At 40.2% G+C, this 24,893-nt stretch overlaps 1 protein-coding gene across 10 annotated transcripts in view; it reads left to right on the top strand.

The window, feature by feature from the left end:
* The window catches only part of TBC1D1 (TBC1 domain family member 1), a 102,123-nt gene that overhangs the window by 7,684 nt on the left and 69,546 nt on the right, over positions 1-24,893 (top strand). For 9 of the 10 annotated variants that reach the window (XM_039698815.1, XM_039698816.1, XM_039698809.1 and 6 more), the window contains exon 2: positions 153-675. In XM_039698815.1, the coding sequence (XP_039554749.1) occupies positions 259-675 (417 nt within the window). In that variant the 5' untranslated portion in view covers positions 153-258. Of the gene's footprint in view, positions 1-152; positions 676-22,011; positions 22,227-24,893 lie in introns of those variants that run through there. The other variant, XM_039698818.1, reaches the window with a different exon arrangement.

Below are 24,893 nucleotides of genomic sequence, written 5' to 3'. Positions count from 1 at the left end.
CTGAAATAGTAAGGCCCAGTGTAAAGAGGAGGAACTTGCTAGATGGACCATGGTAACTCTTTTCTGATGTTAAGCTATTAATTGTCTGTGTTATTGAGAGTTGGTTTTTCGTAGAGTTCCACCACCTACATAACTCTTTCTTTTTCTTTCAGAACTCTTCTGTTCCTTAATCAAAGGAGCCATCCAACATCCAGATAATGTCATTCCATGGAACTGAAATATTGGTGAATTAGTCCACGTTCCCTAAAGGACTGTAAAATGGAGCCAATAACTTTCAAAGTTAAAAAGTGTCAAACACCTAGTGATTTCTCAGCAAGTTTCAGTCTGCAGCTTGTGGGTTCTCTCCCGGTGCATTCCCTAACCACTATGTCAATGCTGCCTTGGATTGTGGCTGAGATCCAGCTGCTCAGTGCAAAGTCTTCCAAAGAAGAACCCAGCGTCAGCCAAATTCGACTTTGTGTTTCACCAGCCAGTTTGCGTTGTGAGCCAGACACAGGGGAAACCCAGCAGTGGGATCCTTTAATTTGTTCAAGTTTATTTGAATACAAGCCACAGCAGGTCCACAAACTGATTCACAACAGCCACGATCCAAGCTACTTTGCTTGTCTGATAAAGGATGAAGCAGCAAATCAGCAAAGTATCTGCTATGTATTTAAGGCTGATGATCAGACAAAAGTAAGTAAAAAGAAAAGAACCAAAGCAAGCATCCCTGGAGTTGCTTTTGTGCTGTTTGAATCCTTTCACTACACTGTAAAATCTTAAGGTGGTACTTAAAATTAGAGGCGAGATCTCATTAAAACTTACTCACTTTATTTGATGTTAATTGCTCAGTGAAATTTAAGCTGCTCAATATGTGAAATGAAAGGTGTGTACATCTCCTACAGAATCAGGGCCTGAATTTCATCAGCTTAGAAAACACTTTAGTTTGAGATATGGGCTGAAAACTTGACCCTCAAGTCAGTGAGAGCTTTTCTGTTGATGTCACTAGGGCTAGTATTTCACTCTTGAGTCACTGTGAACTTTATCTAATCCTGCACTCAGACCTCTCAAATTTCTGTTTTCCTGAGCTGAGACCTATGTGACTGGGAAACAGAGATACCTCCTTTCTCAGAAAGAGGAGAGGGTAGTGTGGAACCTCCGTATGTATCATATCTCCAGCAACAGGACTCTGTGGAAACCTTTTCCTAGCTCTATAATTCTCAAGCCTGGCAGGCAGGTTTAGAGTAGGAGAAAGGCACAGTCTTTGCACCTCTGTGACATGCAGGCTTGCTGCTGTGTGATGTGAGACAGGAATTGGGTATGCATGTCTGGCAGTGGGTGAGATTTGGCTTAGTCTGTATTTCCTAACCAGTTCCTAACCAGTTGTGTCTTTGCTGAAAAAGTGGAAGCATTAAAATTTTTGATCTCTTCTGTTTGAGAGTAATGTGAGACACGGACTCTCATGAATGAGAAAAATGAGTAAGATTTAATAGTTATTGTGAACTACTGAGGACAAAATGGTGACGTATCCTTCACCTCTTGAATGTCAACTCTGGTCTCCATTATGTTGGAAAACAGCATGCTCACTTGACTCATAGGAACTGTCCTGCTGAAGAACCCTGGAGGTATTATGTGAATATACACCACACATGGGATTTATGCCAACCTGCCCAATAGCAAAACATTGTACAGTTCCAAATCCGTGGTCTCAAGCTTACAGCTCAAAACATATGGAAACAGCTTTAGTTAAATCCTCCCAGATAAAACTGCAGTTCCAGTAAATTAAAAGGCATTACATTACGTTGTAACTCGTAAGCATTCAAGTGAGAAATCCTGTCAAGTTAAATGTAGAATACCAAGCTAATGTAAGTAAGAGCAGAAATAAGAAATAGTGATTTCAAAATTTGGCATTGGATAGCAGCTGGTAAATGCATTTTTCAGTTTGCTTCTGCGTTTACTTGTGCTTGTGATTTTCCAGGATTATGGTGAGAACACAGCACTGATCACCTGCAGTACATTTTCTTAGGCATTTTCTTTTGCAACAAAAGATTCAAGTACTTTTTCTTCATGTTTGATCAAATTCCTGGACATGTTTGAAATGATCATGAACAAACTAAGTCTCTAGCTAAATTTGCAGCTGTGTCTACATGTTTTTGGAAATAACATCCACAATTTTTGTATGCCTGTTTTAACTACTTAGCTCTAGATTCACATAGATATCCATCCTTTCAAAAGCTGCCTTCCTCCTGGTCTCTTAACTTGCCTTGTGTGCAAGAGTTGTTACGCTTGACTTCTTTGCAGTCTAGGTGGACATCTAATCATCATTTGTGGACCTGTGTTTTAACAAAAGGGTAATGGAAATGCCAGATGTTCTTACTATCTAAAATGAAGCCCTGCCTCTTTTACTTAAATTTTGTGCAATTTCCACATTTTAAGTAAGTTCTTTGTGCTTTGTAGGGTGTTGTTACTTTGCCCTGAATATGGTCATGTAATGCCTTTTAGCTAATTGATGTTTCTGTATTTATCAGGAGGAGTGAGCTGATGTTACCTGTTTTGCAGATGCCCAACTTGAAAGGATAGGGAGTGCACACATGCTTTTGTTACAAACTGAAGGAGCTGTTTGTTAAAAGCCACTGAGTTGGGATAAAGAATTTAGGATTGTTAGCACAATTTGTGTTCAATTTCAGAAGAAATAAATTTTAGAAATTGGACTTTTGTAGCCTGTACAACTCAGCAGATTTGTGTGCTGGCAGTCTTGTTTGTAAGAACTCTTTTTGTCCTGTTTGCTTCAGGTCTGTAAAAGAATCACAGCAGTCCAGATAAGTTTAGTCACAGAATTTACATGTTCATAACAATCTTTAGCCAACAATCTTGGACATCCAGGCTTTTGTGATAGTTACTAATTACAATAATATTGTAAACTGCAAGAGCCACAATTCTTGCTTTTGCAGCCTGTGCAACTGAGCAGATTTGTGTGCTGGCACTCTTGTTTGTAAGAACTCTTTTTTTTCCTGTTTGCTTCAGATCTGTAAAAGAATCAGCAGTCCAGATAAGTTTAGTCACAGAATTTACATGTTCATAACAATCTTTAGCCAACAATCTTGGACATCCAGGCTTTTGTGATAGTTACTAATTACAATAATATTGTAAACTGCAAGAGCCACAATTCTTTGTGCCTGCATAGATAAATCTGTAGTAGGGTTGTATTTGATGAACAGTTCTTGGATTAAGTCATGTCTGACTGAGGATTGAAAGTAGAAAGTACTTTGTGGCTTTGCAAATAAGTTCTGTGTATATCCTCACCTTAAGATAAGTAGAATAAAAGGGGATACAAGTATGTCTGTGGGAGAAGTACAGTGGATTAGAATGTTAAAACAAAGGCAGTTGAGTAGAAGACTAAACAATTAAAGCCTTTAAGAGGAGGACAAGAAACTTGAAAGTCGTGCAGACAGAGGCATACCACTGGAGATGGCAGAAAGTACAGAACTCCAGGAAGGTCAGGCAGTTTTACTCCTTTATAAATACAAATTGAGCAAGAACATACATCTGATTAGTGAGGGATTATTTTACTGTTTAATATGAGAGTTTTGTTAATGTTGCTGCATCATATTTAGCTCAGCTTTAGAGTTGATGGAGGTGCATTCAACCCCGTGCAATGTTTTTCCTGAATACAAGGCTCTTGTGTTCATTGTTGCTGCATTTCCAACATAACCACTTCAGAGAAAAAAACCGTAGACAGGTAATTAACACTAAGTAATGTCAGGATTGTTTGCAAGGAATTATTTGTTATGCTGCTCTGTAGTAGTGAAAGAAAAGGTAGTGCCCCATTGTGGTCTTTGTCTTGCCTCTGTAGGATCTGCTGTAATTGTTTCAATTGTACCATCATGGCAATGTGTGGTTAACTTTCCCTGATGGGTAGTAGTAAGTAGGGAAGGATGAGATGACCTTACTTGAAAAGAAGCATGTGAATATGAAGATGATTTCACTCTACTTTGTGCGTAAAGGATGGATTACTCTGCCTAGAAAGAGCTTCTCTTATGGATTAGAGTCTTCTTTTCCAAATTGATTTGTCAGACGTGGGATCTGGAGTGTTCCTTCCTTCATATATAACTTCAGTAAGTTCCACTAGTTACAGATAGTGGAGTTTCTTATCCTTACACCCTCATTCTGCAGAAGTTCTGATGTGGCCTTATGATTGAGTAATTTCTGCCTGACGGTGGGGATGAAGCTTTAATGCATATTCTTTGTAGGTGCTCAGGAATGGAGCTGGATTCAATTATATTGCTTGCAGGGAGTTTATGAAGGCTACTTATAGGTCAGGTGAGTAATGGTGGGGAAAGCTGGGGAAAAATTAAATCTCTCCTAAATCTGTTTGCAGAATAGTCCCTTCAGGATAAGAACACAGCCTTGCTGAACAACTTGGTGAGAGTGCTTGGCTACTGTAGGAGTGCAGTGGAAATGAACCCATACATGCTCCACTCTTGGTGTCTCCCCAGTGGCCTCTGGTCTGACATTTACTTAAGTACTACAGAAGTGTGATGCTATTGATATCACTGTTGTTGAAAACTATATACTTTAAAAATTATTGACATTTTAGTCCTACATTTGAGATATGCTAGTTCTAAACTGTTTGGAACTGCAGGTGAGGTGTGTCATTTCCTTCCTGAGCTCATTCTCCCCAGCTTTCCTTCTGTATGATGCCCTGCCATTCCCTCCAAGAAATGAAAGAGATAAGGTGAGGCTAAGGTTATACTGTAGCAGGGATTCCCCCTCCAGCAGATGCGAAGTAGCCAAAACATTATGGAGGATGAGTAATTTCTGTTCTTATTTTCAGCTTGGAAAAGTAATTCCAAATGTCATTATGTTGATCCTTCTTTGGTGTATCGAATGATTTGTTTTACTTAGGTATGTTTAATCTTACTTGATAGATGTTTGGGTTGGCAAATGGAACATGGGTCAATAGTTTATCTGACTTATGCCCTGAGCTAGTTTAGATTTAAGGCAAATTAAGGTTATGCTGTCCTTTATTATTCTTTTATATTTATTGTAAATGAAGATTAACAGTTCTAAATTTAATGGTTTCACAGAGGTCTGAGTCAAAGAGGACATTTGGTATCTCAGCCTTTTTCCATGTCCTGTGCTCCGTTCAGCAGCAGCCTCACATTTTCCCAAGCCTGTCTTCTGTCACCTATATAGCTATAAAGACTTTTTTGTTGCCTTTGCTAGATTCACCTCCAGGTGGACTTCGGCTTTCCTAATCATGTCTCTGTCTTGGGTTGGCAAATTCTTATTGAGGCTCTCTAGAAACTGGCTGGATTGCCTAGGCCCTGCTGTGTTCTTCCTGCAGTACATATTTGAGTGGTTGAAGTTCCCCATCAGGACAGGGTATGCTAATATGAGGCTACTCTGAGCTGTCTGTAGAGTGCATCATCCACTTGTTCTTTCTGATCACAGGGTAAAATAAATTCCTGTATGTGGAGCAGAAATTGGCAGACAGCACTGTCATTTCTTAGTTCATTTTTTTAGTCAGGCAGATGCTCAGAATCCATGAAAGTTTCTCCTTTTTTATTCTGTGATATGAACTGGAGGTTTAGAGAATTTGAGGAAAAGCCTAGAAACTTGAGCCTGATGTCTCGTAAGGAAATATTTATGTGACATTTCCAATGGAGAACTGGAGTATGAAGAAAGGTAAAAAGTTCAAGTCAGAATTTTAAAGGATTACATTTTGTACTGGTATTTTTGTTTGTGTGGGTTGGGGTATTTTTTGTCCCCAAGACTCTGGATACAGCCTGTAATGTATGCTTGTGTTTACCAGAGCAGTTAATGCTATGACGGCAAAATGCTAGGTAGAACTTCTCCGCTTAATAGAAAAATATTGCCTGTAATTTAAACAGGATCACAGCTGCACAAGACATGCACAAGTCTGTGTGGTGCTTCTGAATCTTCTCTCTGTAGTGTCGTCAGTCAGGGGCAGCTTTTGGCCCAGGCAGCTTGACTGCAGATTGACTTCACCTGTGCCAAATCTGCCCCAAGACAAGCACAGATGGAACCCATCTCCTTACACTGAGGCACTTCTTGAAATGTAGCACCTGGCCTCTTGTGGAGCTTTTTGATTACAGCTGTGATGCCTTCTGTTGTCTGAGGCCTTCAGGTTTTTTGTCCACCCATTGCTTTAACAGTTATTTTGCTTTTAAACAACCTTCACCTACTTTCATGAGTTAAAATAGCTTACGCACTTAAGTAGATCATGCTGTCTTACCTGGAATGCAGCACTCTGTTACATGTTGTTTATGATCTGATTAAGTGCTGAAGAAGCTGGTTTCAGATAATCAACACTTAGCTCTCTGTGAGGCTGCACAGAGCTGAACTTCACATTATTCATCTATAAAAGGAATGGCAGGGGCCCAGTGAACTCCTAAGCAGTTGTTGTGAGGCTTGGCTTCATGACTGTCGATTCTTACACAACTGTTTTTATTTTAGACTCTAAGGTATAGCCTCACTAAATATCTCGTTTTTAATAGCACCATTGCCCTTTCTTAAAAGAATTTAGGGAAGATAATTTTAAAGATAGAGGTGATCTTTTTCTTCTGGATTTTACTGTCTGATGAATCTATGGAGATTAAAACATGGATCTTCTTTTGCAAAAAACATGAAACAAAATTAAGTAACTGGACTAATGCCAGTGCAAGTGAGAACTTTATTTGGCTGTTTTCTGCCTCCTTATGAACCTTTGGGGTTTTTGATTGAATCTGTGTAATTGCAAACTGCTAACACTGCTTTTTGATTTAGGACATCTCTTCTGTATCCCAAATACTAACTGAAGAAAATGTAAAATACAGAAGGAAAAAACATGCAGCGGAACAAATGAAAAATCAAATACATATATGTGAAGTGAACATACCCAGTTCAGTTTATAAAGTAGGTCAAAGTTTAGCTGTGTAAATCCTAGCAGAATATCCTGTATAATGCAAACAACCAGCTGTGCTTTCAGTACTCTCACAATTAATCAAACTTTACAGGCTTCTTGAGTGTGAGTGTGATGACACCAGTTCTATCCTGGGATCTGTTCAAACAATCCATGTATGTGAGCTCTTCTGGCAGGGGACTTCAGTGGCCAGTGACCCTGTCCCTAGCAGCGTTATTCCAAGCCTTTATGGGGCTCTTGTCACATCTTTGAGTGACTCTGTGATATGCTGCATCAGCTAAATGCTCGTGTGTTTGCTCTCATTTTATAAAAAAATATTGTGGGATTTCCCTAAACCTTGTGTGATTGCACATGGAGGAGGTAATTTGTGCAATACCAGTGCTGCTGACTTACAGTCAGAAATAATGTCTGATCAAGGACGATGAAATTAATCACAAGGTTTGTAAAAAGAATTGCCTATTCCCACTCTTAAGGCTGCAGCAACATAAAAATTATATATTCTTGTGATTTCTTATCTTAGTGTAATAGTTAACTGTATAGTAAACAGCATCAGATGGCATTGTTCATGTGTTTTTCAACTTAAATATACTGAAGGTAGCTGTGTTTTACTTATGATGTTACATGCACTTGATTTTAGGGTCAGAGTTCATGCCAAGGCTATTTATTGTTCAAGGCTATTAAGGAACAAGGAACAGTTGTTCCTTCATTTTTCCTGTTGGGGATTGTAACAGAGATACAAAAGAATAGAACTGAGGCAAAAACATAATAAGTGGATTTGTGATGGCCTCTCATCTGATGACTAAACACTCTTTTTGTCTTACTTGTGGCCTGTGGTGTCCAGCACAGGGAACTGGAGCCAAGAATATATGAGCATCCTCCATATCTGTAGAAGAGTTTTCTTTAAAAGCTCCTGTTCACACAGAGAAGAGCTTCCCTACATATCTCCAAAGAGAAGCTCACGCTTAACATCTTAACCAAGTTAGTCAGCTTTCCATGGCCTTGTAATCCTTTGTTTGCTGATTTGCACATTCCCACCTTTCCCCCTATTCTTTATACTGTGGTATCACTCAGTGATGTGTTTCAGAGCAATTTGAATATTCCAAAGGAAAAGTGATAACGTTTCAATGAAATCAGCATCCTAACATGACCACAGAACAGTTTCATGTGCACCTTTGTGAGAGTCAGGGCACAGCCACCTAGAGCCCAGCCTCAGATCCCCAATTCATTCAGTCTTAAACTGCTGTGGGGTTTTAGTTCAAGTGTAATCTGTGATGGTACACTGAGAAGATTTTATAGCTGTCCTCTGTCAAAAGAGGCAAAACTGTTATTATTTTCTCTTCTGATCCATCCATTGATGTACTTCCTTGTTGTTTTCCCTTGTGCTGGCGCTGATGTTTGTCCAGCTCTGTGTTGAGCTGCTTTAGGGGCTAAGGTGAAAGATAGGAATTTCATTCTGCTCCAAAACCCATTTGGTGCACCTTGCTAGATCACCATAGATGTTTTTTGCCAAATTGTAAGTTGACATAGATTTGGCAACTAAAGTGAGCATAAAATATTTTGGGATAAGGCTTTCATAAGCACGTGAGGGAAATAGAGTGCCACACCAGGAGTACTCCAAAGGGATTGGGCTCTGGAGCAGGAAACCTGTTGTTCTTTCTTTGTAGGATGACATAGATCTTAAAAGTAAGACTGTGAGGATGGAGGTGCACAGAGGGACTTGCAGGCTTCTTTGGCCTCTGCACACAGAGCCACCTTGTTTGGAGTATGGTGCTCATAACTCCAAGGTTGTGGATTCAATCCCCATATGGGCCGTTCACTGAATAGTTGGTGATCCTTGTGGGTCCTTCCTAACTCAGAATATCCTCTGAAAGTGTCACTGACATTGAAATCTGTCCTGCTAGTAATGTGTGAGAAAAAAAATCACTGCATTTTTGCCAATAAGTCCAAAGCAGCCTTGCTCTAAAAAGATGAACATCATGAGGTGGGTGGTCTTCAACTGGGAAACTGTCTATCCACATATTACCTAAGCACTTGTAATTTTAAAAGTCCTCAGCTTCACAACTTGTAACAATAAAATATATAGCAACAAAGTTATCCAGCTCACCTTACTATGGTGTAGTAAAGTCTGATTTCTGCAAAGGTGTTGGATGCAAGACACAAACAAAGGGAATGGGTCTCCTCAGTGCCTTGCAGCATCATCAGTCCTACAGCTTCAAGTAAACACACAGCAAGCAGACTGCTGGGAAAATAAAAAAGTCCAAACCCAACTGAGAGACTTGTGCCCATGGAAGAGTTCTGAGTGAGAAATAGAAGGAGTGTTGAAATAAAAGTTGTGTATACAGAGTTAAGAGTTCAGAAAATACTATTTGGTTTATAGCAATATTGAATACAAACTGCATGCACACTACTATATAAAGAAATACTTCATGATGAAGGAGCTCCATTGCATTTTCTGAGTTATCCACTGCTGAGGCTTGCTGAAGTTGATTTAAGACTAGGAGAAGTTTGGAAGTTTGAATGCTGTTAAGTTCTTCTCTGAACTCAAGTCAGGAAGTCTAATCTAGACTCACTAGATGGTTTTTATTTTTTGTTTAATTACTTAACACTCTTAAGTAATACAAAGTATGCACAGTTGTGAAGTTCTTAAATTAATTTTGTGGATACTCGGTGCAATGATAGTTGTATGCAATTTAAAGCCAGAAAGTAGCTATATTAGAGAGGGGGAAAAACTGCTTTGAAAATAACAGTTTTTATTTTAAAAATCAGTCTTACCTAAAACAGTTTTTGTGGTGCACAGTACAATAGCATATTGAGGACAGTGTGATTTAGTTAGCAAAAGTGAGAAGATAATTTTTGTCAAATACATGAATAAGCAAAGACTGTATCTGTCATGTAGGCTAGTAGAGTCTCTACAGACAGACTCAAGAGTGGTTCTGGCTCATATCTGATTGATAGCAGCTATCTTTCCTCAACACTAATAAAACCAAAACATCCTATTTTCTGTGCTTTGCAAGTTTCATTAGTAAGCTTGGGCTTTAGCTCACTTGGAGCTACTTAAACATGGACATTCATCTTCAGGCAGTTGTATTTTCTTCTTTTCAGATTTTAAAATGGCCCTAAAAGACAAATGCAAGCCATCCACATTCAAATATGAAGATGCCAAGTCATAAATTATGATATTGAGTAAATCATCTTCCTGAAATAGCTCCTTATGTTTCCATGCAGTTGGGTTTTCATTTAGAGTTTTTCCTTTCCTGGGCTGACATTTGTGCTGTGCCCCCAAGGTCATCAGATGGAGGCTCTTTGGCTGTAGTGGAGCAGAAAACCAAAGCAGAGGAGGCATATATAACTGCTGTATTTACTTTAGCAGCACAATCTCTCATCCTGTTATATGTCAAAGTGAATAATGGTAGAAAATCATTGTCGTAAAATCAGTGCTTTCCCTTGCCTGGTGTAGACACAGTTGTTCTGTATTTCTGTTTTTTTTACCCTCTCTGTGGACGTCAAGTTATGGGAAGGGCTGTGGGAAATATTTTCCTAAAGAATGATTTGTGTGACTGGACAAATACAGGCTTAAATGGATATGTGTGTTTGCCCTAAAGGTTGATCATCGAGGATCTGATACAAGGATTGAGTGGATAATGCCAGCTTATACTTGGTTTGTCCTTTGTATGAAACTGCTGGTCGATGTGGACTTCCCTTTCTTTCCCACCGTCCCCCCCCACTTTTTCCAGAGTGACAGTAATTGAGGTTTATTGCTAGTCATAAAAACAGCTTCACTGATGATGATTCCTCTTGCATTGGATTAAGCTTGGTTCTTCTGCATAACTGATTGAACACTTTTCATGTGCAAGCTTCTTGTGTGAAAAAGACCCTCACAAAACTAGCTTCACACAGGCAGAATGTGCTTCAAAATTGTATTTTTAGTAATCATTATGTGGTTTGTTGCTTTTATGCTATGCTTCTAATTACAATGTGAAGAACTTGCATAGGAAGAAAGAATAAAAGTTAGATGTTATAACTCCTCATTTGGGATTTTTGGAAGCTACATTCAGCCCAAAGGTGTAAGGTAGAGCTTGCACTGAATGTCTGGTGGTGTATTTGCATCTAAACCTGTGGCTAACTGAAATGGAGATTTTTTTTGAGAATCGGAAAACAAATTGTACATAAATCTTATTTCTGAGTCTTTGAGGCTGAGCTCTGTATGCACTTTAACTTCAGGCTAGTTCCTTTGAAGACAACAGAGATACTTGAACCAATGACTTTGAACATGCTTGTAGATACTTGCTTGGTTAACACCTATAATATGTAATATATTATTCAGTTTGGTTTTAGCCTTAGATTTTTTTTTAATGATGGTTATGTTGTTCACATAGAAAAAAGAGGTTTCCATACCTATAATTAATTAATTTAGAAATATTTTAATGGAACAGAAGTACTTTCAAAACCAGATGAGAAAAATTATAATTCAAATACAAGAATATATTGAGGATTATTAACATGGTTGATTCAACACCACTATCACAAAAGTTACGTTTCTTTCCTTATTTAAAATTCCAAATAGACGTATGCCATATGTCTGTGAAGCAATAATTTACTAAAGTCTTAAGAAGAGCAAAGCCCTGTTCATCACTTTTAATTCTCTGCAGATTATGAAAACATGTTCTAATGTGCATCTTCCAGTACAAATAGTGTTGGTACCTTCAGAGGTCTCTCACTGAAGCCGAATTCAGAGGTATTTCCAGAAGTTGTGTTATCATTATATTAGAAGTGCCTTTGTTGGACCAGCTGTCCAGCAGCAATGAGGCACTTCAGTTTTCCCATCTGAAGTGCAGATTTCAAAGTGACACAGTAGTGGGTAATGACACACTGGAACGAGGCACTCTGATTCCCAAATGAGAGCTGGGATTTAGGAGAGGAAGCAGCTGCTTCTGCGGAGCTCTCTGCAGTGTCTCTGCTGCTGTGGAGCGCTGTGCAGTGTTGCTGGCAGTAGCACTCGCAGCCAGCCCGTTAGGAAGCTTTTCTAATTGCAGGAAGAGAACTTCATTGTTATTGAAAGGGATTATTCCCCAGAGTGCATACTCCTTTTGTCCCTACAATCTCTTCGCAGCTTCATCAGGGTTTAAGATGAGGTGTTTAAGTGCCACTTAGTGGCTGTCCAGAGCAAATGTAAGATACTGCGATTGCTTTGACAGTTTCCACCTCTTCTGCTTTCCACCAGCAGGGGAATTGCTCACCTTACCGTGGAGATACTGAAGGCTTAATTTAAAACTGGTAGAAACCAGTCGAAAGATGCTGGTGGGTTTTCAGTTAGAAAGTTTCAGTAGTATAATTTCCATTTTACTTTTTTTTCCAAATTGCCCTGCTGAAGTTCTGTTTGGGTTCTCCTAGTGGGTTCTTTTGTTTTTTTGGTTTTTTTTTTCCCTTGGGGTGTTCTTTCAATATTTTCAATGCCTCTAAAAGTATTGGAATGAGTTTGTATTTTATTATGTAACAAGAAGCAGCACTATGTAAAGTCTGTAGAACAGAAATACTGCTGTTTCTGGAGTTCATTCTTGTGTGTTAAATTTCACAAAACAATATCTGTTTAACATTGGTTAGTGTTTGACATCAGCCACTGTTCTGTGGTGTGTTTCAGCTCCCTTCAGCAGAATACCTGATAGATATAAAACCATTAGCTCTCAGTCATGTTAGGAGCTTGCTATAATAAGTTTTTATGTGTGTGAGTATAAAAACGTATCTTCTAGAAACTTGCAGGACTTCTGGATAGTCTTTACATGTATGTTATTAACTGTGAACTGAACCAGATACATCCTTAAGACACATAAGGATATAGCAGCAACTTGATCTGTGATTTAAGTGGGGGCAATTCTCACATGAATAGCTTTTACATCTCAGAGTGCATGCATTGCCTGTATGCAGGCTTCCTCTTTACTGGGAGGAGGTTTTTTAGTGGAGTTTCTGCAGGGAGTTCATGTACTGCAGAAGACATGCTTCAAGTTTTTCTTTAGAATGGAGTTGTCTTTTTTTCCTTTCAGTTTTTGTGTTGGATAGACTATCCATATGTATGCTAGATTTGGAAGAGTCAGAAGAGTTCCCAGGAACCTCAAATAAACAAAACACAGATTTCTGATTACATTTCTTATTAAAGTTACAGAACAGAAACTGTCAAGGTCTCAAGATAAACTCCTTTGCACATGTTGAGACAATGTACTTCCAACAAGCCATGTAAAACCTAGATATGTGACAAATTTTCCTTAGCCAGATAACCCTCAGTGACCTGACTTTAAGTACACACATTTGCACAGGCATGTCGGCCTGTTCTGGAAGTCATGATGCCAGCTTGAAACATCAGCTGAGTTGGACTTAGGAGTTTTTGTCTTTTGTATGGGGATGACATTGTGGACCTACAGTGAGAGAAACTTCTTATTAAGTTCTTGTTGTTTGACTGTATATTACAGCATTTTGCATGCTAAGAGAAGAAGCTGGGAAGATTGATTAAAACTGACCTTCATTCTACTAATTTAATTGAAAGCAATGGGACACTTGAGAATTTAATATACCCGGGGTGAAATGTCCTATTTAATATCTTTATCAATGATCTGGACAAGGGGATTGAAGGCACCCTCAGTAAATTCACAGATGACACCAAAGTGAGTGGGAATGTTGATCAGCTGAAGGGCACAAAGGTTCTGCAGTGGGATGACAGGCTGGATAAATAGGCCAGGACCAGTTGCAAGAGGTTCAGCATGGCAAAGTGCTGGATCCTATGCTTGGGTCATGCTGAAGGGCACAAAGGTTCTGCAGTTGGATGTGGACAGGCTGGATAAATAGGCCAGGATCAGTTGCAAGAGGTTCAGCATGGCAAAGTGCTGGATCCTATGCTTGGGTCACAACAACCCCAGGCTTTGCTATGGACTGGGGGCAGAGTGGCTGGAATGTGGCCACTGCAGCTGAACATGAGCCAGGGTGTGCCCAGGTGGCCAAGAAGGTCAGTGTCATCCTGGCCTGTGTCAGAAATAGTGTGGCCAGCAGGAGCAGGACTAGGCACTGGTGAGGCACACCTTGAGTCCTGTGTCCGGTTCTGGGCCCCTCACAACTGGAAAGACATTGAGGGATTGGGTCAGAGAAAGGCAACAGAGCTGGTGAAAGGTCTGGAGCACAAAGCTTTTGAGGAGCAGCTGAAGGAGCTGGGATTGTTTGGCCTGGAGAAGGCTCAGGGGAGTCCGGATCACTCTTTGCAATGATCTGAAAGGAGGTTGTAGTGAGGTGGGATTGGCCCCTTTTCCCAGGTAACAAGAGACAGCATGAGAGGAAGTGGCTTCAGTTGCACCAGGGAAGATTTAAATTGGATATTAGGAAAAAAACTCCTCAATAACTGGGTTTCAGGTATTAGATCAGGCTGCTCAGTCGTAAAATCACCATCCCTGGGAGCATTAAAAAATGTGTGCATTGGACACTTGAGGACATGGTTTAATGGTGAATATGGCAGTGCTGAGTTACTGCTTGGACTTGATGATCTTCCAGGTCTTTTCCAACCTGAATTGATTCCATGATTCTAAAAGACCTGCTCAGATGTCTTCTGAGGTTCACTTATCCATTTGGGTCTTTGCACCTGTGAACACATTCAAATATGTGTGTTAAGACTTGCAAGTTATTCAATTATGTGTGTTAAGACTTGCAAGTTGAAGTGGTGTCTGAACTTACCAGATCACTTCAGTGAAGAATTCAGCTGTTTAACCCATCCATCCAGCTTTGTGCAGATTTCTCCTGGAATGTCAGATTTCCCTATTGGTACTAAGAATATCCAGAAACGAGGAAATGGCAAAACTGACCTGTGATTAGTTATGTATTTATTTATGTATTTCAATAGTGTACTGCATCTCAACTAATATTTTAGATTTTATTCCAGAAAATAGGTACACATTTCCAAATTTGATGAGTCTTACACGAAATGATGCCGCTCTCTCCCCTTCTTGGTGACAAGATGGTTAACAGAGCCTGTGGTGAGGGGCTGTGCTGGGGCTGCATGGATCCTGGTTTTTGGATGGCTGACTCAGCACGCAGAGGCTCCCATTGTTCTGGCAGAGGGGAGGAAGCACAGTCAGCACATGTGGGTGAAATGTGCAGCAGTGACTTACAGTAGTATATCCTGAGCCCTTTGAAGCAATGCAGCTTTATCAAAACCACAAAAGAGCCATAAGGACAAATCCTGCTGCTTTATTTTTAAAGCCTCTCTATTGTATGTTATATTTCACAAATGTTTTCCAGTGTGTTTTTTAGGAATTAAAGTAGAATTGTCTTAAAGTAACTAAATGTGGAGTGTTGTTTGTAATGAAACCTGGAACTGTAAATTTCTGAATGGAAAGCCAACTGAATCATGGGGAAAGTGATTTTTCAGATTGGTTAAGACAGTGTTTGAATCCTGGTTTCAAAGATGGTTTATTGCCATTTTGTGGCTTTCACTGTAATTGAAATACAGTATGTTTTAGCCAAAAATACAAAAGCAAATGAGTCCATATCACTGGTAAAGATACACTCAAAGGGTTAATAAGTCTGCAGAAGAGGTTAGGAAGGGGAGAGATTAGCAACAGTAAGTTAAAAATGCGTGCAAGGGAACATTGCTGATAAAGTTTTCCACTTTCAAGACAGCTGAGAAGGAGTATAATCAACAGCACAACATAGCAAAATAAAAATCACAGATAATTTAATAAAAAGGCAGATTTACGTGCTCTATACAAAATTACTGTACATGCAAATTATTATGTTAGTAGGTTCCAGTGGTATTCTCAATTTCACATTACACTGCAAATATCTAGGTAAGGACTGTGCTGCAGCTTTTAATCAAGTGGAAGGCTGGTGCTGAGAAGTGATGTAGAGCAAGGGCTGGACAGGCAGCTGAGTGTACTTGATCAACTGCAAGGGCCTGCAGTAGCTCTCAGCTGGCTGCTACAGTTCTTCCACCAGGGTTTTGTCCAAGAGCACGCGAGTAGGGAGGCTTACAGTATGAGGGCAACCTTACAGACATTAAAATTTCTTCAGCTTGATTCTGGAACAGAGCAGGACAATATGGTATTTTTTTTTCTCTTTTTGTTATCTCTGCTTAAGATATATAAGGATATTTTAACAATTTAGTCTGTGATTTTAGTGGGGACAATTCTCAAATAAACAGCTTTTACACTCAGCTGCTCATCATATGTGAACTGCAATATAGCTCCATTGACTGTAGGTAAGTTCTGGACCCTACACCTACTGAGAGATAAACCTGAACTGATAGTTCTTCTTGTTAAGCAGTTCCCAGGAAAACCAAGAAATATTTTTGTTTCGGGGTAGAACAGTTAACACTTAAAGTTTTATTTTAACTGTTGGAGTTTTTTCAATTTTCTGAACTGGGGGTTGCTTTAGAGTATGTGAACTACAATATAAGCCCATTCGAATCTGTGTGCTGTCTATGGGGATTGTGGCTGAATTAAATAATGAGAAATCAATGCTGTTAGAAATAAATTTATTGAGTTATTAAGTAAATTGTGGAGAACTGAGAGGACTGGCTTCTTTCCATGGCTCTCCATACTATGAAGCTCAATATACTTCCCAAGTCTCCTACTGTTGCGACTGAGGTGTACAAAATAATATGCCTATGACAGTGGGACTATTTTTGTATGTGTAATTAATTATGCAAACAAAGAGCTAGGCTATAACTCTGTAAAATGATGCATACATTATTCTTTATCTTATGTTACTCATTACTAGAGTGTTCTAGTGAGCCACAGTAAATATGGACTAACTAAACTAACATGAAGTCCCATGTAATGGAAATAGACATTCATAATATATATATCTCCCACAGCATATAGGGAATTGATAAAATTATAATTGTGTTTTGATTTTAACCAGTAAAATGAGTGGTGTCATGTTCTGTTCGTAGGTTTTCCTCAATACTTCCTAGACATTTTTTACTCTATAACTTATCTGTTATTGGAAGTAGAAGTGCTTAGTATTTTTGAGGATTTTTTCGACTGTGAGATAATGATTCTTTACAAAGGAAATGAGCTATATCTTCAAATGAATTGTCTTTTTTCCCATGTGACTTGAGTTAATTGTATAAGCTTCAAGATCAACAAGCACTGAAGTACAACTTTTAACTAATTGCATTTTGAATTTTTTTTTAAACTTTAAGAGTTTTTTTTTAATTCTCTTGAGATCTGTGGTGCTTGTCACAAGGAAGCAGCAGGAAGCTGATGGAAAAGGGTGCAAAGTCCTTTCAGGGTCATGTGTCTAGTGCCAGGGGACATTAAGGGAAATTTAATTTTCACATGTTTTGTATCCCAGTGCTGGAAGACTTTTAAAATAAGCAGTCTTGCATAATTAATATTTCATTGTTTATCCAGTTGTGTCAGGGTGTGTGTGCAGGTGTATGTCATCCTTGTGGCATCTGCTGCTCTCTCTCCAGAGCCACCTCAGCATTCTGGAGAGCTCAGTTAAGTTATCCCTCAGCTTGGTGACACTGAGAAGACCAAAAGCTACTGTCCTACAAGGAGGAAAAACAGGAGGTTTCTGGCTGATGTGTATGTTTGTCATTTCACACTGGGAGCATCCCCATTTATTTTGACCTCTGTTATTTGGTTCTGCAGTTTCCTAGTTTGCTCTACCTGTTTTCTGGTTTTACTGCTCATTTCACAGCTTCCAGAAAACCCTCATTACTAAACAGAATAAATGTATGGAACCTCTGATGTCTCTTTGTGGCAATTCCCTGCTGTGCTCTGAGTTTTCCCTGTTGCTCATTTGCCACATCATCCTTGTGGGTTTTCTGCATCCAACTATTCAGATCAAAGTGATCTCCTCACAAGATATCTTCATAAACTTGCTTGGACTTATCTGTAGATTCAGGCTGTGTTTTTTCACTCATTTATAGAGATCTGATCATTTGATTACAATTAGATCACTCAGCAGTGTACCTTTCATCTCGGTCAAATGCAGACATATGATTATGCTTGAGTGGAATTAGTCAGAACCCGTGGCAAAGTTCCTGACAGCTTTAAGCTTTATTTTGTTGTCTGTGGGAAGACAAAAAATATGCAACACAGAATAAAGCTTTCCAATCCAAAGTTTGCTCATCAGTGTTTTTGGAAGTGTTTGAAGTGGCACAATGATTTTAGTCTAGATGTACTCTTGGTAGCTAAATGTTTGTGAATGGGCACCAATGGTCCCTAAAGCTAGATGGTGTTACCATTAAGCTGATTATGTATAGCTGTGGTTACCTTTACAGGATGATGGGTTCCACATGCTGTGAGTAGTATTTTCTCCAGTCCCTTGTTTGACTAAGGATTTCATCAAAATCCTCCCACTCTGAACTTTCTGGGGCAAATACTGAGAAATTATCCATTCCATTCAAGGTAACTAACTGATCATCCCAGCGTCTGCTATCACCCGCAACTGCCTTCTAACAGGGCATAAGAAAAGCACAAGCTGTTTTCTCTAGATACAACTTTTCAAATGATAAAAAGAATGCCTAAATACTTTCTAGTCCAAAACAGACCCAGGGAAAGAATCTGAAGATAATGGTATCCAATCAGGAAAGCTGCTTCAACCTTAGGAGGTGTTTTATCCTGTAATGACTCTCATGACCTCACTCTAGTTGGTGTAACCCTGCTTGTAGGATATGACTTGCCCAAGGAAGACTTCAATTCCACTGTCTGCTGAGTGAGCAGCATGGCCTGTGTGCTCTTACACTTCTCTCCTACAGGTGTAGGATCACCTTTCCCTTCACAGATCTTGCATTCCCTCAATCCTCTTGCTGAGGTGCAATTGGTAACCCTCAAGCTCTGACACTGTTGGAGAGAGAAGGGATAGTGGTGGTAGGGAAGAGTACAGATGGCCCATCACCATCAGGACTTTTCATTTCTGAGTAATCAGGAATGAAATGAAAATGAATCCAAGTATCACTTGAATTGAAGCATTTTAGCAATTACAAATTTTGTGGTGGAAAAGACAATGTATTACAGGAGAGGTTGGAAAGGACTCTGCTGCTGAATCAGTGCCCAGCAGTCTGGGAGGAACTGTTCTCTTCTGTCTGCCGCACAGGGAGTGAATTGCAAGTTATCTCTGGGCACCGGCCCAATGTCAGCATTTTTCATGTTTGCTACTGGTAAGCAAATAGCCAGAAAATTTCACTCACAGTGCTAAGAAGATTGTCCAGATCTGTGTAATTTCTGTTTCCACTGAGTGTCTAGAAACCACCAAGAAAGTCAACCCAGGTGCTTTGGTGAAAGCTGGATTTCATCTTTAGCATGGGCGGTGGGCTCCTATGCACTTTAATTCAAAGGGACAGCCACTACTAGCCTGTGGTTAGGGGTTGGCTCTTGCTGTTGTCTTTCATCAGGGCGCTGGTGCAGATCTGGTTTGGTGAAGTAACTGGTTTTATGATTAATATTTCATTTTGTATTGAGAAAAATGTTTGCTTATAATTTAGCCAAAAGAAGTAAGAAAGCTTGCTCTTCACCACAGTTTCTATTCAGAAGCCGCTGAGTTAGGCTTGATTGAGTCTTTGGAAAGGATAAAATCCAGTGGTTTCATTACTCTTTTCCATTGATGGATTCAGATAAATAATTTTTTGCATCTTGCATTGTGTGAAGGTGTCATAGAAGTCTGGTGTCTCCTTAGACACCTTTGTTGTGGTATGATTTATTACAGCTGCATCTAAGAACCAAAACATTATTATATTTTGAATTCACATCACAAACAGTACTCTCACAGTAGTTATTTTCTTTTTCTCTTTTTTCTCTGATAAAGTAGAAACCTTCACACCTGGAACTTTCAGGAAAGGATAATACAGTACTCAGGGAAATCTTAAAGAATGGTGAGAAATAAGTGATAAAGGATAAAAATTGTGGGTGTTTTTAAACAAAGACTAAATATTGGAATGTGATCATTAATGGCAGTGTATTTTGGTTTGTTTTTTTTTTTTCCACCTGAATATATCAAGACCTTCTGTGTACAGGAAGGCAGGAAATAAGTAAAGTTGCAAATGAATGTGGACAGAGGGGATAATTCATAAGAAGAATAACTGCCAAAGTATGTTTAAGTACCGTTCAGAATAAAAAACTTTAAATGGGAATGGGATCTGCTTTAAAATCTCCACTAGTGGTAACACAAGAGCAACAGGAGAGGCCAGTTCTCAGGTACCACAATTGTGGCTATACCTTTAATGCAAGTTCTTATGAGACATTCAGTGATGACACACTGTGAAGATTCATAAAAATATTTATGGTTATTAACCGTAGAGAAACTAAAATCAGAGGACAATTAGGAGGAATACTCCTCTTTTGAGTTGAAAGGTCAACTGCACCTTCCTTTCTTCTTAATATTTCTGTATGACTTCTTTCTCTTTTTATATCTCTTTCATTCTCTAAACAGTTTCTTTATATGGAGAAAACTTTGTTGGAGAAAAAGATCATGGGGGTATGTGTGTAAATTTATGTAGGACATCTGTAGAACAGAAAGATCACCTTTCTGACGATGTAAGCTCTAAGTTGTGTCTTTGAAGTATTTTAACTGTTGCTATTTTAAAAACAGCCACAAATATCTCGCTAATACTTTCCATGATAACATGAAACAGCTTATAGGGTTTGTTTTGATTTTTAAGAGATCATAGACTTGGATAAGATGGTGTCAAGTGCTACTTACTATTTATGGAATACAGATGTTATTCCCTGACCCCAAATTTTTCCATTTCCCCAAAATGGGTATGTAGTATTTTTGGAGAGACAGTTATCTACACAAGCCAAACTTAAAATACTAAAATACAGAAGTTGTCTTTTTAGAAATTTGAACATTCTGAAAAATGAATCCATTTATTGTTCCCACTACATTACTAAACGCATGTTTTTTGGAAGGTAAGCAACACAGTGACCTTTTAATTTACACTGAAGAATTTTGTGCATTACTATATGTTTTTATAGCGGAACACTTAAGCCTCACTTCCAGCTGTTTCCCAAGTGCCAAAGTGTGCCCACTTCTCCTTCCTTCAAGGCCAGCATCTATCATCTTTTTTTAAACAGGTGAACTAAAGCAGAGAGAGCAGTTACATAGCACGCCTGAAAGTCATGTTAACAGCAGAAGCCAGAATTCATTCATTGTTACTCTGTCTCCAAATTCAGTATCTTCACCACAAGACCACTCTGCTACCCATTCCTGTAGAAGCATGTAGAAGTTTTCAGAGTGTATTTAAAATACAGATGTCACTATAACAACTACATGCAACAGGTTTCAAAGTTAACACACTAGAGATGGCAGACAGAGTGAGAAGCCAGATATCCTGACTGACATCAGTGTTTAATGTAGCTTGGGGGCAGGTGAGTGTATTGTTAGTTGTTCATTGAGAAGTGCATAGCAGACTCCTATGCTTTTCTGTTATGATTGTAAAAATCTAGTTCTTCATGTTGTTTCTGAGGTGGTGGAAAATAAAGGGCTTTTTGTTTTGAGCCTAGGGGATTATTTCCTGTGAACTCCAAGCCTTTTTTCCTTTCCTGGTTCTGTGCCCTTCCTCCAAACTCAGGAAAATTAGTTGTCTCAGGCAGCCCTACAGCCACCGAGTAGGAGAGGAGGGAGTTCCCGGTCAGCTCAGCCGGAGCAACGACAGGAATGAGCATTCCTGGCTGAGTGGCAAATAACATCCCTGGACCTGCGGGAAACATGTACACTACTGCCTGCCCTTCCACGACAGTCTGATTTCTGGAAGTTGAGCTGCTAGCGTGTGATGTCAAATGCCATTAGCTAACACGAATGGCAAGACAGACTGGAAGTGTAACATTTCACAGTGGTTTCAAATAGATGCTTTTTCGCTCGATCCTTTAATGTTAGGAATGGCTTGGGTGCCGGGGTGTCCCCAGAAAGTTTAGTTGAGAATCCCGCGGTCAGCGCAGCATTGGGGGGCCGGCACGCGAGGCGGCGGCCGCAGGCGGTTGCCGGCGCTGCCGGAGGGCGAGCCCGCTCCCCTGCCGAGCCCGCAGCCCGGGCGCGGGGAGCCCCGCCGGAGGCGGAGCGCGGCGGGGGCGGGACGCGGCCGCGGCCCTTCCTTTCCCTTCCCTTCCCGCCCCGCAGCCCCGCGGCTGCAGCCGGCGCCGCCACGGGCAGTGTCCCCGGCGCGCAGAGCTCGCGGTGCCCCGGCCGGCGGGGACACCTCGGGAGCCGGCGCGGGCCCGTCCCTCCCGGCGCATGAGGCCGTGCGAGCGGCGGGCGGCAGAGGCGGAGAAGAGCGGCCGGAGCCGGGGATCGCCGCGCCGGAGCCCCTAGGATGTCACCATTGTTCAGCTGGGTGGCCAAGGTAGGCGGCGCGGCGCCCTCCGCGCTCGGGAAGTAAAGTCCAGACTTCGGGCTTGCAGATGTTCGCGTGTAAATTCCAGGCAAGTCAGTCACCCCTGGGAAGGGAGCAGAGCCCTGCTGTATTGTTCAGGCAGGGAAAAGGAGGAGCACTCAAAGTGACCACGAAAGTCAACCTGCTGTCAGGCGTGGCGTGGGTTTAGGGGCTAAAAGCGAAGCTGTAGGTCTGGTCGACTTGTTCTACGTTGCTGCGGATCTGCAGAAGGGGGGAGCTGAAATTAGAACTGCTCAGAAGGCCCGATCTCAGTGCCTTTTGAAGTGTATCGCTACTTTTACACTCTGGGGAATGTGTAACAGCGCTCCCACTGTTTGTTTTGGAGTCTTTTTTTTCCATGTTTTTTGTCATGCTCTGAATTTATGAAGAACAGTGAGTTGGATTTTAGTGGGACACTTACAGGTTTTATTATGACAATGCATGTGTCGCCTTCTTCGTCTGTGTCTAGGGCTTCAGTAGGATTTTCCACTGTAATTGAAATTACATATGGATGCAAAGCAGTAAAGATGGTTAAAGATCTCTAGAATATATTTTTGAGCTGATGTTTAAAAAAATTCTAATTTAAAATGAGCTGTTAATGATATTCTGTCTCAAGGCACAGTTCAACCTGTAGAAGAGGACAAGTCTGTGAAACATCTGTACAGCAGTCAAGAATTGTAGGTTCCTTTAATAAATTAGCTTGGGGAAAAAATCGTGTATCCTGAAATTCAACGGACAACATAAAACCTGATCCTCCCTTCTCTGTTGTCAGGTGTAAATGGTCAGTTGCTTAATTACTTCTGCATTCCTGTTCCTGAATATTTAACAAGTGAAATACCCTCAGAAGAGACTAAGAGGGAAGTGCTTGATCTGTGACTGTTGCCTTTGTTCAGATTCTCAGATAGAAGGATTTGCTCTATTCTGTTTTGAAAAGAGACTGCTTTAGACACACCCTGAAAATGGAAATGTATCCTTCTGTCTTTCCACTTGCCTTTTTTTCTCTGGGTGAAGACCTGTTGGGTGGAGCACGTGTGATGACCTCTCCCATCACTCCTCAGGCTGTGTCTCATGCATACCCTAAGGCCCGGTGCGATCTGCAGGAAAGATTCCGGCTGATGCCCGTCCCTTAGAAATGTGCCGGTCTCCTGTACAGGTGGCTGCTCTCAAAGACGAGTGATGCCACTGAGTACGTACTTCAAGCATGCCCCCAAGGCATGGCTCATTTCCCTCCTTCGTTGTTCACTTGCCAGCTTGGCAAAGCAGCTGGTCCGAGAGGAGTTGGTGTCGGAGGAGGTCAGAACTTGCAGCACACGAAGCTCACTCTGCTTTTAGAGAAACAAGCTCTTGCACAAACACACTTCTGACTGCTTTTAGGAGTGCTTTCTTTCTGGGCTTTCAAAACTAATTATTTCAATGCTTGTTTCTCACAACTACTTAGTTTTATTGTTTTGATAGCCATTGATTGTCAGCCCTAATTTGGGAGGGAAAGCAAGGCAGTGTACTTAGAAATATAAAATGAGGCTCGTTAATAGACAAAACTTTCCTGCCTGCCAAAATCTGATCTGTTAAAATGTAGGAGCTATTGCTGTGGGCTTTCAACACAAATGCAAGCCTTTCCAGTATTTATAAGATGGTGGCCCATTCCAGAACAGGGAGGAACTGTAGGAGGAGGAAACTGCCCCACCTTGAAGGACAGCTGTCCCCTTGCATCCCTTACTTAAAAATGAGTGATCCCCACTTAGGTAAGTGTTTCGTCTCACCTGGCAGGTCACCAGGCCTGCAGATAGTTACATGTGAAGCAATTTACTGCAATGTACTATAAAATTTATTTCCCTGGTGTTTGTATAAACATTGCCTTTTAATATACCTTGTTTACACATTTTTAGCTGCAGTTTCACCCAGCTTGTCTCTTACCTAAGCACAGGCTCCTCAGGGCTGAGTTTTGCAGCACTGCCAGGCTCAGCCATGGGGCCCATTCTGGGCTGGAGGATAAAGCCCCACTTGAGTCAATGTGGATTGGTGTTGCCCCCATTGGCCTTATGGATGCTGGCTGAACCCCTATATGATGGCTCTGTGGATAATGAATTCTAAAGTACTGACTTGTTTTACTCTCATAAAATTATTTAAATAAAAAAGAATAGTTGTACCTGTTTTTCCTGCATGGTTTGATACAAAGTTAGACAACTGACTTAAAGGAAATCTTTGACTAAGCACCTGAAAGCACAGTCTCTTGGAAGTGTAAACGATGTTTGCACTGTTCTGAGTAGAAAATACAGTTTTGTGCTTTGGTAGATACACAAAGACTATTCATATTCAGTTTAGATCACTGAAGAAACTGTTACTAAAAGTAATCATTGTGGGCTTGAAAATGTCGCAAAAAAGACATGCAGGGTTTCAGTGGTAAACTGACACATTATTAATTCATTAGTAGGAGGTAATAATACAGTGACAAATGTTAGAAATAATTTTATTTCTGGTCCTATAATATTTAATATAGCTTTAGTAAAAAAAAAAAAGATTTGTCATAGTTCTTTACAAATTCTATTTCTGTTCCTATAATATTTAATACATCTTTAGTTTAAAAAAAATATTTGTCATAGTTCTTTACAAATTGCTTAATTTCATAATGCAAATTTC

This window comes from Passer montanus, unplaced genomic scaffold (genome assembly GCF_014805655.1).
Source record: "Passer montanus isolate IOZ18808 unplaced genomic scaffold, ASM1480565v1 scaffold13, whole genome shotgun sequence".
Lineage (NCBI taxonomy): Eukaryota > Metazoa > Chordata > Aves > Passeriformes > Passeridae > Passer > Passer montanus.
The sequence above is the reverse complement of the archived record's forward strand: the minus strand, read 5'-3'. Positions and strand labels throughout refer to the sequence as shown.